We start from the raw sequence: 20,355 nt of genomic DNA, 5'->3' as shown, positions 1-20,355 counted from the left end.
GGTAAGACATGTGTGCATGACATTCATGCTTCAAGGCTTGGCTGCCATTAAGAAAGAAAAAAAAAAAAATCAATTTTCTTTATAAGCACACGCACAGTTGTGTCAGTCATATAGAGTGGAGGATAAATAGTGCTTGTTGAAGGCACCATTGGTTCAGTGGTCTGGTGGTGTGTGCTGGCTTGGCACTATGAAGCACTACATCAGTGCTGTTTGTTGGGACTTTTGCCTTTTCAAATGCAGCAGCGTTTGCAACCCAGACTTTCCACTATTCACTACACCATCCAAGGTCAGATATCACATTTTCATTTTCTGCTATAAACGTATGAGTAGATATTTAATATTTAAATTAGACCTTTATCTTCAGTTAGTTGCTGAATATATCACGCATAAGAGGGCAAATTTAGACAGCAACTCTCTTCACAAATATCAAAAGTAGTAGAAACTTTTTCGGGAATACATGTAATACTATTTCCAGGTGAAATCTGTAATAACAAATCAACTACTTTGTCTAAAACAGGAAAATAGAGGAAAGTTGTCGTTAGAATGCTTTAATGTATAAAATATAAGACTTGAAATGGGAACAAAAGAATCAACCAAACACCTATGTAGTTGTTTAGAAAAATTGTACAAATTATACAAAAATTAATTCAACATTTGGAAATAAGATATGTGTAATTCCAAATTCCAGTTCAATCATCATATAACTAGACACCAGCCTTTCTTAAAAATGGTTTATAAAGTATTAGCCCACAGTGGGCTGCCAGCCATCTTTCACTTTAACGCAGATGGATTCCAGATCTCCTCACTTGCCGAAGACGCTCCCCGATGGAGCTTTGGGTTTGTCCAATGCCGTCTCTGTTCCAGTGCGCAATCCGCTAAACACAGATGGAGCTGTCTTGCCCACACGTTCTGAAATCAGAGACAATGGACATATCACTGCACCCATCCCATAGTACTTTTTATCCTATTCTATTACAATGCTTGTATGCAGTACACTGGATGATGCACAAAGTACTCTAATGTATATACACATTAAGATCTATAGACCTGTGATGTAAGGAATAAAACACTTTATTTTTTATTCCTGTTGCTGTTATAGTTAAATAATCACCACCATGGTGGTGTGATGCGGCCTGAGGCGAACCAGAGTTACTGTTACCATCTCAAAGCTGATTTCCATTAACACCACATCCTGAAGAGTTTTATTCCTTTTATACCACAGTAATTTGCCAAAACTAACCATTTACATTTACAAGAACAAAATGAGGTATATTTATAGTTGCATTTAATGTGGAACATTTGCGAAACAATTTCGTTTCAGTCATCATTTGCATTATAGCAGCCTCCCTCACCAGTCCATTTTTTCCTCTCTCATGAAGACAATTAGACAAATAGCTTTCTTTAAAATAGCTTTAAAATAGCTTTCTTTAGTTACAGCTTTACCTCTGATTGTTACAAATGCTGACACTGGACACTCCTTCCATAAATGTTAAATACACATCTCCTCACCAACAACCACACCATTGCAACAATAATACACAGAAGGGTCCGCCATGGAAGTGCCAAGAACAAGAACATTAGCATTAATACAAACCTGCAATTTTTCTTATAGCCAAAACTACTAAAGAGCTGTTGACCAATCAGAATCGAGCACTGAACAGCACTGTGGCTTAAGCACTGTGACTTAATGTAATATTTCTTATATACTTAAGCAATATTGCACAAGCAAGAGTGCTGTTATATTGAATACACACCACGAGGCCGCAGGTCATCTCATCTGTGCTGATATTCAGTACAACAGTACGATTGTGAGTGTGATACTGCTTTTATACAACAGTTCTATTAGTAGAACTGCTCTATTTTTGCTCCATCCATGGAAATAGTACCCTAAGAAGCCGCAGCTGGATAGAGCGTTGCGTGTTGCCATATAACACAAAGACTGACTGACAGCCTGAAGTAGTTACAGTTTCATAGTAACAAACTAATACTAGTATTGGAATATTATGTGAACACATCAGACAGAAAAACAGTGAAATATTCCAGTGCCGTTATAATAATATCAGCATTCTTGGAACAGAGCTTGACCAATCAAGTTAGTGGACCAGAACTGTTGAATATTTATATTTACACTACAAATAGTGGTATACTATTAAGGTGAAACATTTGAAACTAATAATAGAAATAACGACACATAAGTGAGTAGGTTTATATGAAGCCTTTAAAAACAGAACTCCTAACTTAACCTGAAAGCAGTTGGGATAATAAGGAACGTGTAAATACAGTGGACTGAGATGGACAGACTCACCACACTCCACCATGACTTCATACGTTTTACTCTTCACTTCTCCCTTCAGGCCCAGCTTACTGCGGGCCCCTTTCAGGTCCTCCTCCTTCATAGGCGGACGCTTCTTCTTCTTCACCTCTCCTGGCTGAGGGAGTCAATCAGACGATAAAAGAAATCTGACTTGATTCTCGGGCGACAATGAACACGTTACATTTGCATATTTGTCGACATAAGCACGTACCTGAGACATGTCGTATGCCCGTATGATCCTGACTAGCAGCAAGCTGGCCGTTTACTTGTCCCACTCCTATCCCTGTGTCCTTTATATATCTTTCTCTCAGTGTTATCCTCTCACTGGTGCTATCTCTGTCTTTCTGTTATCACAGTGTATTATTAGATATGACGTCAGTGACAGTGTGGCCAAAGTGGATGATCCTTCTCATTGAGGGTGACGGCCATGAACAGCTGGACGAAAAAAACCCAAAACATTCCCATACCTCCCACATAACATTATACTTCATCTACTCTACTGAAATTACTATAATGAGACCCACTATAATGCTTTATAGTTTTATTATGACACAGCTCTGTATAATGCCCTTACATGTGACGTACAATATTCATTTAAACAACAAACTATGTGTAAGTGTCACATCAGGTCAGTTTAATATATAAAACAGAAGTTTGTATAAAGAGGTTTTATTCTCTTAATATATGCCCTTGAATATATAAAATGAGTTTTAACAACAGGATCCAAATTGAATGTTATAGTAATATTAGATAAAATATTGTAGTAGCATGATTCATTTTTCAAATATAGGCTAGATAGTTTCATTTCTTTAAGTAAGATAAAGCCTATATTGCCAAATGTATCTGGCTCTTTTAACACCATAGAAGTATGACACGTTTATTTTAATTCTATGATTATGACGTATGAGAACAAAGACAGTCATAATAAAGAACCAAGAAAAGGTGTTCTTACAAATATTGTTTTTCATAAACAGCCGTTGAATAAAATTGACTGTCTCTTTAAAAATAAACAATGACTTTAATTAATAAGCCCTAAAACATTCTTGACACATTAACCACTAATGATTTTGTCAACTGAGCAGATCCTAAAACAGGTCTTAGGCTAGACACAGGGACAGTGACGGGGACGTCTATAATCATTGGGACATTTTCCGATAGAAGCTTGGTCACAGCAAAACAAAATAACAAAGCACTTTTTTTCTGGGACAATGAGTCAGCCTCAGTGAATGAGTGCAGCAGTCAGAGTGTGTGGATGTGTGTGTGTGTATTTTTGGGGAAAGCAGGCTATGAATAGTCACTGAGGCGATGTGTCTGGCACTCTGCGTGATCTGGTTAGACTTAAGAAACACTGGCAAACGCTGGCATTAAAGAGTCAGTATTTTATGTACTGGAAATATCTGAAGTTAGAAATGTCATGAAAACACTTTTTTTGCGATACGATATATATTATTCTTCACTATCAAGCTCTGCTTTATTGTTGAGGAAACGTTGCAGGTCCTGTGAGGAAGATATACATGATCAACATGGCAAAATGGCAGCTTTTATTATTCAAATAAATAAATAAATAAATAAATAAATAAAAATCCCAAACAAAATCAGTCCAGTATAATACGTATTCCTGCTAAGTATAACAGAAAAAAAATAAATAAATATTACATATATATATATATATATATATATATATATATATAAAGGTCACAGATTACTGATATTTCTCTAGCTTTTGTTATCTGAGTTTTTAAATCTCTTAGCTTCTGTCTTGCAATAACAATTCACAGGACAAGACATCTTATTTAACAGTGTTTTGGCTTTGGCTGGAAGTCGGTTAATGTTAGTATTAAAAAAAAAAGAATTTATTACTTTATTAATTAATTAGAGAAACACCCTATCCTGGAAAATAACATGAACATGGTCAGTACAACTTTTTTTTTTGTAGAAATACACTATCCTGGAAAACTATCCTGAATTAAATATGGTCAGTAAAACAAAAATGTGTTTAATTCTATATTATTTATTCATTTATTTATTTTTATTTTAAATAGAAAAACCCCATCTTAGAAAATAACATGAAAACAATAAAAACATAACCTGAATAACCTGAACATTGTCAGTATAGTAAACATTTCCTTGTCCAATAACAAAGGCCCGGTACTCTAAAGTCTGCTTCATTAAGATCAACAAGCCGTGCCCTAATGCTACATGTTTGTCTGTGTGTGTGTACGCTGACATGCTGTGTGTATATTCCAGGCTATGCTCAGGCTGTCCATACAACACCTACAGTGAGTGCACTGTGTTATGTCTGCAGTCCTGCTCTCAGTTTACACTTACCATGTTTTCTCAGTAACCGGATGCTCAGCATGCTCACTCACATCGTTGATGCACTGTTTATGAACTCCATTGTGGTTAGGATTCGGTGCTCTCACCACCTTAGTCTGGGTTTGATTCCCAGTCAGGGAAGCAGCTTTACTATATATGCATTAAACCCATGGTGTTCTATGTTGAGAATAGAGGTTATCAACTGTGGTTCATGTGAGGATGCTGTCAATGTTAGACCATGCTTTGAGCAGGAATATCAAATGTTTTAGTGAATAAGCAGTGAGACTTGGTGAGAAATGATACCAGGAACAATTGGTGGCACAAAATAAAGAATAATTGCTCTGTATTTTTGTTTGTAGTGGCAGTAAGTAAGACACACCTAGTGCAGTGTTAGAAGTATCAGCGTTCTTACTGACAGAGCCTTCAGAGGTGCAACTCTCAGGCTCTAAAAATCTTTATTATGTAAGCCACGGGTTACCACACATGCATATTTTAGTGGTTTTCCTGCTTCCTACACACCTGATTCAACTAATCACCGAATTAACAGCTCTGTAGGAGCTGAACTGAGTGTGTTAGAGCAGGGGAAACACTAAAGTGTGCAGGACAGAGGGTTCTCCATGACCGGGGGGAAGAACCTGTGGTGTATGCATTAACTCACTGGTGTTCAACATCTGTAGTCATTGTTCTGAGTGAAAAATAGGACCTTGGTGGGATTTGAAAACAGTGAACTGAAGAATCATATTTTAACAAATTAACTCATTAATTCACTTTTTTTTAGTTTGAACAGAACAAATATACTTCGTAGACCCCTGCTTGAAGAATTAAAGAATTTACTACTATGTAGAAAGATTATCTTTCAACAGTTAGCGAAGAACTAGATTAACAAAAAGGCAAGTGACACTACAGGGATCACCAAAACCAAACACCAAATCACATGCGGTGCACCATATTTGAATCCGAAATCAAACCGACCGGTCAGCAATGAATAAGATATCTTTCTTTTGCGACCGCCTGCTGTGCCTGCGTGATTGCTAACATATTGTGTGGATTATCCAGGGTATGCAGTGCATTCGTTCATCTCCACGGGTCATGCTTTACATTCCGTTCTGGGCTTGCCCCATGTCAATGTTCCTCAGGTGCTGCAGTCTGTGCATGTTTCTAACTATAGCTAAAACAAACCCCCATCTCTCTTCCTGGTGGTCTAGTGGTTAGGATTCGGCACTCTCACTGCCAGGGGCCGGGTTTGATTCCCGGTCAGGGATGTACTATTTTGTTAAAACAACACTGTGAAACGTTTGAAAGTCTTTTTTTTTTTTAATAGTCAGTAGGCAGTAAAAGAAATTTTACATTGTTTATTGAAAAAGCATGTAATGATAACGCAACTTGTGAGTAATCCCAATCATGTAGTAGTTAGTATTTAAAGATTTTGGTGCCTGAACACCAACTTCACCGAAGTGTCCATGATCAGTGTTTATCAAAACAAACATAGTTCACCATCAGCATTACTGCCAATCATCACAGTACTCCAAAATCAGCAGGCCAAGCACGGGCACGAGAACCTCGAGACATTAGAACACACTCACGCCGACACCAGGAACAACTGGCGGCACAAAAGTCCACAAAATGTGAGAGTTTGTACACTGATTCTCTCAAAATCCTTAGGGGAAAATGCTACAATTTATACAGAACGCCAAAATCCGAACTTTGCTACAGACAAGGCATAATGTATGAGAATTACCGAAGGGGAAAAAAAAAAAAAAAAAAAAAAAGAAAAAACAGTTCTATGCCTATCACATAATACACCAGATGTTTTATACATTAAAAAAAACAAAAAAAAACAATAAGAACAACAGTGACACCAAAGTGATTAAACAAATTGTGCAAAAGGTGACCAACAAATCAAAATCTCCCACCTGGACTAAGGAACCGTAAAACACTGCAGAACAGAAAGTCACACAGACACAAACACACAGACAGACGAGCATCACCCAAACACACACTTTGCAGAAAAGGATTTTCACAGTTATGCAAGGATGTTCCACTGTATATGAAACCATATGAATAAATACTGTAGGTAACTTTAAAAAAACAAAACAAAAACAAAAAAACCCACATTTGTTTTGCTTTATACTGCTTGCCAAACCATTTGTTCCTGAGATCTTCGTGCCACACAAGTTCAACGTAAACATGATTAAACCGCCACACTTCTTATTATTATTTGTTCTACATACAGTTGACGAGACAATGAGCTAACAAGACAGAAGGTAAATGTTAAGGTAGAGGTGTGCTTGAAGACTGGGTCAATTCTCCCAAGTTAGATTTTGCTGCTTCCGTCCTCCACATAAAGTACATCCAGGCTGAGCGGCCATTACGGCCATTACAGCCATTACAGCCATACAGCAAATCCAGTCTATGGATATGAAGAAGCAGCACGGATCACCAGTGCACTCTTTCCTTAGTAAGGTGGTCGATATCATATAAAAACCGAAAGATCTGAGATCAACAGTGGTTTGTAAAGAGACTTGGCTATAGAAGCCAGCAGGAAGGAGTCATGTTCCTCTCCCATTGTTTCGGGGGTCCAAGACACTCCCACAGCTTCACAGCTCCATAATCAGTACCTAGGGCTTTGTTCAGGAGTGTGTTATTACTCCTACCTGCAGATCCACGCACAGATGGAGGTCTGGACACATGCTGATCTCTCTATCAGACTAGCAGAAGGCAGCAGAGTGAGTCTGTGACAGGAATGAGAAGGTCTAAAGCCTGATCTCACATCAGACAGGAATGCCCAGTCGGTGTTTCTTTTTCTTAACAGTTTTGAGACCGGTGAGCCTGCGTACATCCTCGTCGCCGTCCGAATCCTCCATTTCGTCATCCGCCGAAAACAGGATCTGATCAGGGTAGAAAACTTACAGTTACTTTCTTAAACACACATCTTTAAGAATTCAGTAACAAACATACACACACACACACACACAAAAAAAAATATGTCTTAGGACTAGTTTTGGTTTTATTCATCATGAATTGCTCATTATTAAAAATGACACACTAGTGAAATGCAATGAAGTTGTGATTAATATGTAAAGAATAAAACAATTTAGGCGTGTGCTATTTTAGGAAATCAATCAAACACTACAGTGGTGTGGCGTGGCCTGTCATGAAGTTGAGTTACTTTTCCTATAACCGCATACCATGAAGACTTTCATTCACTTTCATATTTAGATAGTTATAGCTGTATATTACTACCATATTATATAACTGGTGCAAACTCGTAACTTTTAGTCCATGACCAACGTCTATGGTTTAGTTGTAGCAATTTTATTGCCTTGCTGTGGCGAGGCGGGATTATGGGCGATTCATTTCCTGGTGAATTTGTAAACCTTGGTTTAACAACATGTCCTGTAGTGTTTTATTTTTCTTTCCACGGCAATTTGCCAACACTAACATTTTTTTATTTATTAAAAAACAACAAATCATATTTTTTTAATCTATTTACAGTTACGTTTAATGTTGTGGAACGTCCATGTCCATTTCACTTGCTTTATAACAGCAATAAAACAGTCGTCTGCTTACCTACATTCTCATGAAGTCACAGCAAAAATGCAGCTTGTTACAGAGAAAGTCCTCCGTCCTTAAGACTTTCCCCATGTTGAGAAACATTTTTTTAATAACTGTTCCACAGATTAACACTGGAGACTCCTTCTAAAAATGGTAAATAAATCTCCTCTTACAGAAAGCTTCACCATACCAACAATTACAGGTTTTTTCTTTGTTAAATAACAGCACACATTTAAGTCTCTTTGTTATTATACTTTATTCTTATGCTCCAAAACTGTGCAACTCACTACCTTCTGATCTTAGAGAAGCCCAGTCTTTTAGTGTATTTAAATCTTCTCTCAAAACTTATTTCTTTAGGATAGCTTTTACCAGATGACTTTTTTTTAAATGATTAATTATTAATATTATTGTTATTGCAATAATTATTGTTATTGTATTTTATTATTAGCTGTTTTTGATGTATGCTTATATACTTTGTTTTATGCTATGTACATCTGTTTCTATTTTCTTTTCCTATGTAAACAGGCTTGAGAGGTCTTTTTAAAGGTGCTATATAAAATAAAACTTTATTATTAGGCTTAGACTATATGAAGTGTCTGCCATACACGTCCGTGTGTACATTGTTACTATAGAAATGATCAAGAAGTGTATTAATATAAACCTGTGATCTGCATTACAGCCAGAACTACCTTCAGAGCTGCTGTTATAGAAAATTAATCAACACCCTCTGACCAATCAAATTCGAGATTCAACAGCGCCGCGGTATAGTGGTGATTTAAATACTAAGAAAAATAACTGATCATTTTACTAATTACAGTAAAACCCTTTTGTATGTGGAAATTAAGAAAGAACGTTTTGATTTTTCTTTTTTTTTTTTTGATTAATACCATCATTGTAAGCATCAGGTTCAGTGCAATCTTTTTACACACAATATTTAGAGAAATGTAATAAAAGGAAAGGCCATAATATGAACCTGAAAAGCTCTTTCACTTCACAAGAAGATTCAAATTCATTGCCACTGCAGCACAGGAATCATAAAAGCGAGATGCTTAGAAACCCGGTATACAAACAATTCAAGTTTACACACACAACCTGTGTAATAACTTCTACAACAAATGACGCAACCATACTAAATGATCTGAAAAGCAAGGGAGAGTTAATGGTTCATAAGAACTCTTTGCTCCATGAGCACAACCCTCATCCGTCACACAGCTAATGAGAAAATCAGAAAGAGTAGGTCCTGTGTAAAGGATATGGGGCGAGTCATTCTCAGCCACACCTGCTTCATAAGCCTATAAAATAAATGTCTCACATTCAGAGCAAACAAAAAAAACAAACAAAAACACTGAGGCAGCCAAGACAGCAGGGTTTATGGGTGAAGCCATGTTACGTAATTACCTCTTAAAGCATTAGATGTCACTCACCAAACCTCATTAGCTGGTTTATTAGTTCATGTCAACATTCTGACCAAAAATGTTTTAGACAATCTGAATCTGTGAGCTGTTAAATTATTTCTCAGTTTAGGAAAGATCCTAAGTCCAGCTTTAAGCTCCTTCCTGAACCCAGATGTGTGCGTGCGTGTCTGTGTGTGTGTATGTGTGTGTCTGTGTGTGTGTATGTGTGTGTCCTCACCTCTGATTCGGAGTCGTCGTGAGAGAGCGCTCGTCTGTAGCGCACCTTGCTGCTACCTCGTGAATCGTCCCCAACCTCTCTCTCCTCCAGCTTGGCTTTTGTCCTGCCTTTCTTCATCAGGAAGTTATCGACGACCCAGAACATCAGTGCCTGGCCACGCACACAAAAATTTATAACTGCTACTAACTCAAAAGATCTCAATGTCTCAGTAAGGAGTGTTGTTTCACCAGAGGAAATGGACGTTCTACTTACATTAACGAAGAACGGCACGATTAGCATAACGAGAGCCAGCTCCAGCTGTGGGTTTGTGATGGGGTTCAGCATAGCCAGCTGTGCACCGTGTACATCCAGGCACAAAAACAAGACATAAGAGAATATTCAGGATAAAGTTGAGCTTACACGACACTCCTTTCATCTTATATCACATATTTTTCACATTTACTTGCTCTTGTCTAATTGGAAGATGCATGTAAAAATCCTCCTGTAATTATAAGCTGTTAAAGTCTCCCAAAATGTTGATTAATTTTCTATAACAGCGGCTCTGACAGTGGTGCCAGCTGCAAAATTTATATTAATGCACACATTTTAATACATTATCTCTAATTTCTATAGTATACATACACAAGGAGTTTTGTGACAAATGCTCCATATAAACAGATTTTTTTTAAAAAAATGCATGTAATCATGGATATGATGAAGTTTTCTGTAACATTTATGGAAGGACTCTCCAGTGTCAAGGCTTTGTAACAGCCAGAGATAAAACTGTGACTTTAAGCGTTCACGTCTTTATAGTTTCCCAGTCTTACAAACTTCAAGAGAAAGAAAAAAGAAAGAGAGGCTGGTAAGGATGTTCCACAAACTTAACTATAACTATAACTATAACTATAACTGTAACTATAAATGGATTAAATGAATGAAGTGACAGTCTTTGCTCTGGTATAAGAAGAATTAAACATGCCAGGATGTGCTGCTATTGATTTTCTTCCTCTAACAAAACATCTCCTAGTGTTTTATACCTTAGAAATATATAAGAGCCTATAATATTTAATGGTTTACCAGTGAAAGGAGAAAAGGGTGTGTTTACATATTAATATTCTATTATTATATATCTATATTCTATAATATTAATTATATTCCTATTCTATTCTTCTTCTTCTTCTACTTATTATTACATTCTATTAATATTTGCATATTAGCAGAATCTGATTTCTTTAGCGAGAATATTTTTTTAAATATTGTCTTTAAAAAAAATCAAGGTTTTGAGTGACTTTAATGTGAGTTTTCCAAAATTATGACCAAATCCTTGGGCTTCCATTAAAAGACAAACTAGAGCCCGATACTGCAGAATGTAGAACCCATCGCTCGTATACATACAGGGATAAAAATAAAAGCTGCAACTCAAATCAAATCTTCAGTGTAAAATGCGTCACTGACCTTCTTCCACTGAGGGATTAGAAGCACCAGGATGATGACCACCTTCTCAAACATCATAATTAGGATGTATAGCGCACACTGGCCTGCCCAGGCAGTGCATTGTACTGGCTCCCCTACACACACACACACACACACACACACACACACACCAGTGACTAACAATATATTGCAAATGGAGCATTCAGAATACATTTTGGCTTCCTTCATTAAAGACAAACAATATGCGACCATGTTTAAACCTGCCTAGCCTAACAGCATCAGCACCAGCGTACAATATGATGTGTAAGAGGAGAATATTAATCCCAGCCCCTTTCATAAAAAAGCCATGTTCATAATCCTCTATCATACTACATGGTTGAAAAGAAGAGCTGAATGGATGACATTTGCACGCTAGACGCATATTAGTGCAGGTCTGTGACGTGAATAACAATTTCCTCATCAAGCCTGACAAGCCTTTAAATAAGCACGGACGCAACTGCTTTGTGTTCTTCTGAGCGAACCATTCCAGTGCTACGACTAATCAGTATAAATTACTGGGCGTTAATCAAACAGCAGAATAATTATCACACCCTAGCAGGTTGTTGGTGCAGAAACACAGAGGTGAGTTCACGGTACACCGATATCAGAGACACGCACTTTAAATGTCTATAATGTTAAAGGTGCTTCTAGACCTGTAATTACCATATAATTTCAAAGAGACATCAAATAATCTTTGCAATATTACTAAGCAATAAATCTGACTAGTTTCCTTCTTTTAATTCCAGGCATTCCTTACATATTTTTCAGGGCCAGAAATGAGCTCCGCCCCCTTCTAGGACAAACACAACAGAGCTGCTCTGTTGTGCTGCTTTTCCTTAAGTTCTTAGTCACAAACGAGGGGGTGGGATGAATTATTTACATTTTTTTAATAATTCTTTTAGAGATATTCAGTACTGCTATCAGCAGAAAATGCTGGATTGGATATCAGATATATAAAAATAAATTAATCTGCTCAGATTCTGTAACAAATCTAGCCTGAACTATAGCTCATTGTAATGTAACGTAAAGAGACATAAAGTAGGTCATGTGATGATAAATTAGCCACTGAAGTGAGTAGTGAGTGGCTATTTGGCAATTTTTATATTGGAATTACAGTTAAATTGGCTAGTTCGCAAATTTTTTTGACACATTTCCACATGTTTCTTTCTTTCTTTCTTTTTTGTTTTAAAGTTGATTAGAATAAAAAGCCGCAGTCTGGACTAAGATATGCTGATGGCTGTGTATTCCTTGCTGAGGTTAGTTTAAGCAGTTTTACATCTTAAGTTAAGTTTTAATTAAAAATTAATTAAATAATAATAATAACAACAACAACAACTTCCACTATTAAAAAAAATAATTAATTAATACAATTACTGAAAGAATAACAATAAATTAAAATATTTAATTTTAATTAATTAAATGATTTATGGAATAATTTAAACATAATCAGCACTGGCATCAGAAAAAAAAGGGTATTGTACAATCTCTATTTTTATTGCAACTGCAATTAACTTTGCAGACAGCAAAGGGCTCTCTAAATTACAAACTGTACCTTTAAATTGAAACTAATTATGACTAAAAGACTAAAAATGAACTTTTTTTTCAAATTGAGGATTAACCTGTATTTCAAAAGGAAAATGAAATTTAAAAAATCTTTACCATACTCTCCGAAGCGCAGCGAGTCCCACTGCCTCCACTCGACCACGGCACTGACGGCCTTCACACCACCATAAATCACCAACATGCCCAGTGTAGCATCCAACAGAAAGTTTATGAGGTATCTGGCGGCATGACACAGGAAACAAGCTCACACACAAGGAAACGTGCACCATGAGAAAGAACACAGTTACACACGACGACAGCAGTGACGACACTAACAGCACCGGAGACGCGGACTCACAGTGAACACGGGTCCTCCTCGGTGAGGTCTGACAGGTACACATTGGCAAAGTGAATGAAGAGCATCCCAATGGCCTGTTTGGAAGTGTCAAGAAACCTAAAGGAGGAGTGAGAGGGAGGAGACATGAGCAGTGGGCAGGGCTAAGGGGCCCCACAGACTTTAAATGTCCTGTTTATTCAATTTTTAAAAAATGTCATATTGACTGCACATGTGAATATGTTCTATCGGGGCTTCATAATAATTACCGCAATCGTTGTCCATTTTTTTTAAATAGAGGTACATTTAAAGGAAAAATCCCCCCTCACATGTTAATCTTGTGATCTTCAATGGCATACAAGATTTATTTTTTTTAAATAATGAAATTCTTTAGTTTATTTTACACCAAAGTTGTTCGACTATCTGCTCATAGTGGTACCTGTAGGATTTAGCTCTTGCTTCATGTCTACCTAAAGAGAGCGATGCAGCGGCGCTTTAGTCTGTCCAGCTCTCTCACCTCTTCTTCCGTACACTCATGAAAGCTTCACCTTTCATGCTAATACCCAAGTCAACGTCACTGCTAACTAGCTAAGCCAACATTTGTGTCAACATCTCCACTATTTCTATGCACAATTTCTCATTTATATGACATCGAACACTTTAATGTTTAAATTGGTGTGCAAGGTAAGAATCTCTTGTGCTTTTGTTTTTCAGACCTATCAGTGTAACCTGACCATCATTCCTTATGTTTGAGATCGCTGAAATGTTTGATTGTTACTGTGCTAGCAGCATGGGACACAAACACAAACTTCTAATGGAAACAACAAAAATACAGCACCAACCAACAAATTAGCAGGAGAATCACTAAACACACCATGAATATTTCAATCTAAACATATTTAATGTGTTTCAGGGTGGACTTTTCCTTTAAGCAGCAATCACGCAGGCTTCAGTATATACACCAATGCAATAGAATTCTGATAAATTATACAGCATCGCTGTGACTCAGTTCAAACTGTGAATGCCTTACCAGATCCTCCAGGGTCTTCTTTCGTGCTTGGGTTCTCTGAAGCGTTTCACTGCAGTGGAAGGACAGAAAAAAAAACACACACACGCACTGAAATGAGGTCTGAGCCACAGATTGGATCAATAACAGCTACCAGGAATATTCTCTGCTAGATATAGCTGTCCAGCTCTAGTCCATGAGGTGCTGGGGGAAATAAATGCTGCAGTGCAATACTAAAATCCTCATAGAGCACTCGAGGAGTTATTTAAAGTACTAGTAAATAAGACAAGCTTCCCAATAACAGCTTACTATATAGAAAAAAAAATGTATCTAACCAAATCTCTCTAAAAAGAAATGCATTATAAAGTCCAGAACAAATATCAGACGTTTGCAATAAAAAGATGGAAATTTAATTAGAACATAAGATTCATAAAGCAAAAAGCATTCTCCCTAAAAAAAGCTTTGACCAGAGCACCTTTTCTTGCTCTTATATGCTCAAAAAAAGCACTCAACAACTATACCACCACAAATATTGTGAACAAAGGAACAAACGTACTTTTAAAATATTCAAAAATTACATTTGTCACCCCTTAGTTGATTCTTAATCTTTATTTCTGTTCCTTCATACAATAGAAAATCACACAAAGTAATCACGTGAGGTAACCTTTAAAAGCATTCCTTCAAATATTACTCAGCAGTTTCCCTGAAAGGTCACATGTGCAGCGTCTGAGTGCAGACAGCGAGAGACTCCAAGACTACGAGATCAGATTTCACATCCATAATGACGAATCTGCATTACTAAATAATTCATTGGAATAATATGCAAGTCTGCCTGCTAGGCTGCCGCACACCAAACTATCAGACAGTCCCGTGCATGGCGTCTGATAATTAGACTATGATGGATGGTCCTGTGCAGAAAGACAGGCAGGGATATTCATCACTTTTATTTTTTTGTCTATACTACAGCAGCTGGAACTAATCTGACAGAACTGCTATTCAGACAGCGAGTGACAGCAGCTATCAGAAATAAAGCTGTCGCTGTTTCTGACAATGGTTGTTGTGTTTGTAGCACAGCAGCAGTGTATGCAACCCTTTCCCTGCTTCCTTTTACAAACCACAACCTAAATAATACGTAAATTGGGATTGACAAGCAGGGAGGTATAAACACTGCTCACAAAAAATCCTAGCAGGCAAAAAAATAAAAAATAAAAATAAAAAATAAAAATAAATAAATTTAAAACGGTGGACGAGACAGCTTCATGCTGTCATTCTACTGCGTTTTTTTTTTACTGTTGGCTCACAAAAGCAATTTTTGCAAATTCACACGTCAAACTCACGTATATAAAGCGAATGCTACTAGTAAGTAAATGCGTCTTTCACGTCCTGTGTCCTTTCCCCTTCAGTGAATTACCTTTACCACTCTAAGAAAGGTGTTGCCTCTATAAGAAGAATTTTATTTGTGTTTGGTCTGACTGTTAGCTCTGTGAGGTGAATTTTATTTGTGTTTGGTCTGACTGTTAGCTCTGTGAGGTGAATTTTCTTTGTGTTTGGTCTGACTGTTAGCTCTGTGAGGTGAATTTTCTTTGTGTTTGGTCTGACTGTTAGCTCTGTTAGGAGAATTTTCTTTGTGTTTGGTCTGACTGTTGCCTCTGTTAGGAGAATTTTATTTGTGTTTGGTCTGACTGTTGCCTCTATAAGAAGAAATTTATTTGTGTTTGGTCTGACTGTTGCCTCTGTAAGAAGAAATTTATTTGTGTTTGGTCTGACTGTTGCCTCTGTTAGGAGAATTTTATTTGTGCCTAATTTGACTATCGCTTTAGCTAAGAAAACAGAAAAGCATTTTCAGGTGTCCTGTATCGTGTCAAAATTTGTAAGTGCTACGGCTAAACCTTAGCTGTTAGTCATGGACCAAAAGTTAAATGTTTGATCCAGTTATATGATGAGTATCTACGTAAGGAAACATTTGTGAGTGCACTGTTATAGGAAAATTATCAAAGACAGGGTGGCGTGATGAGGCCTTACAAGAAGCAGAACAAATGTTTTATTCCTTTTATACCACAGCGATTTGCCAACGATTGCAAATGTTTATTTATTAAAGAATGAAAAGTTGTACTTTTTAATCAATCTGCAGTTATGTTCAATGTAGTGTAGCATCCGTGATCCACGTTATTTCATGTTATCACGTACATTATAACAGCTTTTACAAGTTACAGCTTTATCACTACAAAGTGACCAAGCACCAACATCAGAGACTCCTTCCAATGGCCGATGAGTATTGTCATATTACTGCATTTTGGACTTTTGGACTGGAGTGTTTACTCAGATTATCAGTACATCCTTGACGACCCCGGTCAGACCACGTCTCAGTTTGGTTCAGTTTCTAACACATCTCTGTAAATTAACTGAGATTCAACACTTCTTGGTAACCTGACTGAAATGTGTTTAGAATCTAAATATGGCCTGGCTGGGAATATTTAAATAAAATATTCATACAAACTAGCTACCACGTTAAATCCACTACACCAGCTTTTCCTTTATATGCACCTTATATATAAGAGGAGAAAAATCTGATCCAAAGGTGTTTGAGTTTCCATGATGTAGAAATGTGCCAAGTTAGTACGTCCTGTTTGATCAAGATATGAACCAGGTGTAAGTCACACACACACTCACACGCTTTTACAAATAGTAAATCCATCAGATTAGCTGTAGAGCTAGTGATTAATGTCACTAGCATCTGAGTACATGTCTTAGGTTTATAAGTGCAGCAAACAGATGAGTGTTTATTTTTTCCCCCAGATAGATGAGCTAAATGAGGAGTTTTGACAGTTTGTCAATCAAATAAACCACACTCCTGGTTTGATGGTTTCCGATCCAGTCCTGGAGGTGTAGTTTCCAGCACAGTTCGACATCATTTTTCTGGTTGACACGTCTAACAAACATGGTAATTAACTGGAAACAGTGAATCAGCTGTCTGAAAGATGAATCCACATTAACATATATATATTACACACACACACACACATTCTGCATTCTGAAAATTTGATTCCAACTTTTGGACCAATGTCTCTACTATTTCTATGTTGGATTTCTCACCAGAAAATACTGAGTGAGAAAAGAAGCACTTGCTCTTTTTGTTTTAAGGAGTTAACAGCAAAACTGTTTGCAAAAATGTTTGAGATTGTTAATTTTTCTTTCAGTTATTGCAATGCTGCCTTCAAATCCTGTCAGAAAGATCACACTTACTACGCATTTGAATACCACCATGCCACCATGTGTCAAGCAAGAGATAACAAAAAGTCACGGTGGCTGCTAATATGAATGTGATGTCTACAGCAGATGGCAAAATTTTGCATGTTCTGTTAAGTTCTTCATGTTCTGTCAGTAAAACAAATTTCAATTTGATTTAATTATATTTTAAAAACGAACACTGTCACAAAGAAACTTAACAGCTATCGCGATATAGATTTATCCCTAACGAGCAAGTCAGAATGCGATGGTGGCAAGGAAAAACTCCCTGAGACGACATGAGGAAGAAACCTTGAGAGGAACCAGACACAAAAGGGAAGGGAAGGGCACTTCTTGTTGGTAATGAAACAAAAAATAAAACAAAAAAATTAGTTTGCTCACTTGCTCATTTTTTTCCCCTGTCTAAACCCACTTGAACACACGCTATTGAACTCGTACGCACGAACTTCCGAGGAGGACTTGAAGGCAGCATGTCCGCACTAACCAGCGTCGCCCTGTGACATCATCACGGCACACAAGTGCTAACTTCATACAGGAATAATGAAAATACAAACCTCAACTGACAAAGTAACACTTGAATCTGTAACCACATCACTACTATTTCCATTTAACCCTATTTCAGTTTCAGGCTGGAGTTTTCCTTTAAAGTGTGTGGAACTTACACATGAGGGTGCTGAAGGCTACCACCCCGAGCAGGCCCTGCAGGAAGATCCCGAAGCTGTCCATCAGGTCTCCGTTAGCGCATCCCTTCATCTCCGTGTCCGTGGGAGAGGAGTTGGAGGGCAGCAGCGGCCCTGACGCGGCTCCTTCCCCGGCTCTGGACACCAGGTGTCCGGCTGCGTTTCCTTCCTCGGGTCGGGACAGCAGCATCGCGCTGACTCCGGTGTTCGCCATGTTTACGAGCTTTAGCGGGATATTTTCAACTCCTCAAAGAAATGACAGAGCTTCCGGAAAGAGAGCGGCCTCTCAGGGGAAAGTGTGTGTGTAAAATGTTAGTTAATGTTTTTTTCCATCCTTCATTTTCTCCTGGAAAGCTCAGTAAAGCGGATATATTATTATATAACCCATATTTATTTATTTATTTATTTAGGTTTAAACCAGTCTACCTAACATCACTAAGGACGCTATGGATCAGCATCCTAATGAAGCAACCAGGTAGCACTTAGCAAGGATGCTAATGTGCAACTAATCATAATTTCCTCACCAAAACTGGTTTGTTTGTTTGTTTGTTTGTTTGTTTTAACTTAAAACCGTGTATTTGACTTCTTTAAGTCTTGTTTATGCTAGCTTGGTGTGCTAGTTTTGTAGCTACTAACCTACAATGAACAAAACAGCAGGCTATGTCTACTAAATATCAGCCTTTTCTCTTTTTTATATTTCTAGCAAGTTTAGTTTGTATAAAATGTCATTTTCTTGCGTACAGCAGCAGCGAAAGCGCCTTTAACATCCAGCCCGGGTGATGAAGCTCCTGGGTCGCTTCAGTCTCCGAGTCGTCTGGTCGTTTGGTTTTATCCACATTTCCACAGAAGAATCGTAGTTCTCCTCCACATCACATTCAGAGGGATTTATTTTCATCCAAACCCCCTTCAACTACATATAAACACGTTTAACACCGCAGCCTGCGTCCACCCTGACATCCTACTCAACTTCCCCTTTCCCACGTAGTGACGTCTTTAAGACGCGCGCAACATGAGAATTCTGGGAATTGTAGTACACGTGGGTGCAGCCTTAAAACTACAACCATCAGAAGTAGAACCATAGTAGAATCATGATTCACAGTTTCATGAGAAAAAAAAAAAAACGACAGGGCGTGATGTAATAGATAAATAATCAGTAACACTGTGGTGTGATGCAGAGTCACCACTTATAAGCTGATTATTTTCCATTTTTCTAAATTCGTTCATTGTTTTATATTTAATGTTGTTGGATGTTCTTTAGAAAAAGAAATGTGGCAGGTAAGAGGACGACTGTTTATAGCTGCTATAATGTAACTGGAACTAAATTGTCTTACAGAGTCACGCTTTTTGTCCTTTTATTGTTACATTTAAGGTTGCAGGACGTCCATGAGACAAGTAAGTTCATGTTATCACTGACATTAGACGTTCCCTTACTTCCCTCGCCCGCCTCATTTTCTTCCTCCCTTGGAGTTAATAAGACAAAAAAATGATGCCTTTTATTTTATTGAGAAATCGGAAAACACAGACTGCTGTCCTGAAGATTTTTCTGACACTGGAGACTCCTTACATAAATGCTAGATAAACATGTTCTTACTGCAAACTTCAACATATAAATGATTATAAGTCTTTCTATGTTATCTTACGCAATTATGTCGAGCATCCACCGTTCAAGGCCCTGTGTATGAGCTGTTACTATAGAAAAGATACCGTATTAGAACAAGCTCATTAATATAAACCTGTGGTTCTGTTTGCAGCCGTAACTACAGTCAGAGCTGCTGTTCAACACCTTCTGACCAATCAGATTCAAGGATTCAACAGCGCTGTGGTAAAAGTGTGGTTACCATAAAGTCCCACAGTTTAACTATTCTATAGTGTGCCGGAGTAAAACCATGATATCATCATGGTTACTATAGCAAGGGCATGGTTATAGAGAGTCGTTCCTCTTATGGCTGCTCCCGTTAGGGGTCATCAAAGCAGATCATTGGTCCACGTACTTAATTTGGCACAGTTTTTACGCTGGATGCCCTTCCTGATGCAACCCCCCCCAGTTTTACCCGGGCTTGGGACCGGCACTGGGAGCGCACAGTTGCGTGGGGTTGGTTCCCTAGCCAGGAATCGAACCCGGGCCGCAGCGGTGAGAGTGCCGTGACCCAACCACTAGTCCTCCAGGCACGTGCATGGTTAACCAGAGTAAACTGTAGTAAAACCATGGTTCCGTTTCACCCCTATAACCACCAGGGGTGATGTAGGACACCTAAATAACCTCTTGTGTGTGTACACA

The 20,355-nt window shown here is 37.8% G+C and overlaps 1 protein-coding gene across 2 annotated transcripts; it reads right to left on the bottom strand.

Annotated features, from left to right (window-relative positions):
• Positions 1-532: 532 nt before the first annotated feature.
• Positions 533-19,061, bottom strand: LOC113539599 (store-operated calcium entry regulator STIMATE). Of its 2 annotated transcripts, XM_026935463.3 has the most exons (10): positions 18,060-19,061; positions 14,176-14,224; positions 13,170-13,265; positions 12,929-13,050; positions 11,252-11,364; positions 10,070-10,147; positions 9,818-9,967; positions 7,408-7,518; positions 2,306-2,429; positions 533-909 (listed from the first exon to the last, which is right to left on the bottom strand). In XM_026935463.3, exons 1-10 carry the CDS (start codon positions 18,289-18,291, stop codon positions 803-805), a joined length of 1,182 nt encoding a protein of 393 aa, XP_026791264.1. In that variant the 5' UTR covers positions 18,292-19,061; the 3' UTR covers positions 533-802. The 2 variants fall into 2 exon arrangements, with proteins under 2 accessions (XP_026791264.1, XP_026791263.1); XM_026935462.3 differs by lacking the exons at positions 7,408-7,518; positions 9,818-9,967; positions 10,070-10,147; ... (3 more) ...; positions 14,176-14,224; positions 18,060-19,061 and adding an exon at positions 2,526-2,679.
• Between the last annotated feature and the right edge of the window lie 1,294 nt (positions 19,062-20,355).

The sequence above is a fragment of the Pangasianodon hypophthalmus genome, chromosome 20 (genome assembly GCF_027358585.1).
Source record: "Pangasianodon hypophthalmus isolate fPanHyp1 chromosome 20, fPanHyp1.pri, whole genome shotgun sequence".
Lineage (NCBI taxonomy): Eukaryota > Metazoa > Chordata > Actinopteri > Siluriformes > Pangasiidae > Pangasianodon > Pangasianodon hypophthalmus.
The sequence above is the reverse complement of the archived record's forward strand: the minus strand, read 5'-3'. Positions and strand labels throughout refer to the sequence as shown.

Bases quoted from the DNA above. Each gene is read 5' to 3' on its own strand.
- LOC113539599 (XM_026935463.3), bottom strand. From the start codon at position 18,291: ATGGCGAACACCGGAGTCAGCGCGATGCTGCTGTCCCGACCCGAGGAA. The intron at 13,051-13,169 runs GTGAGTCCGCGT...TCATGCCGCCAG, and splicing joins GAGGAGGACCCGTGTTCACT to ATACCTCATAAACTTTCTGT. The intron at 910-2,305 runs GTGAGTCTGTCC...CTCTGATTTCAG, and splicing joins TGAAGTCATGGTGGAGTGTG to AACGTGTGGGCAAGACAGCT.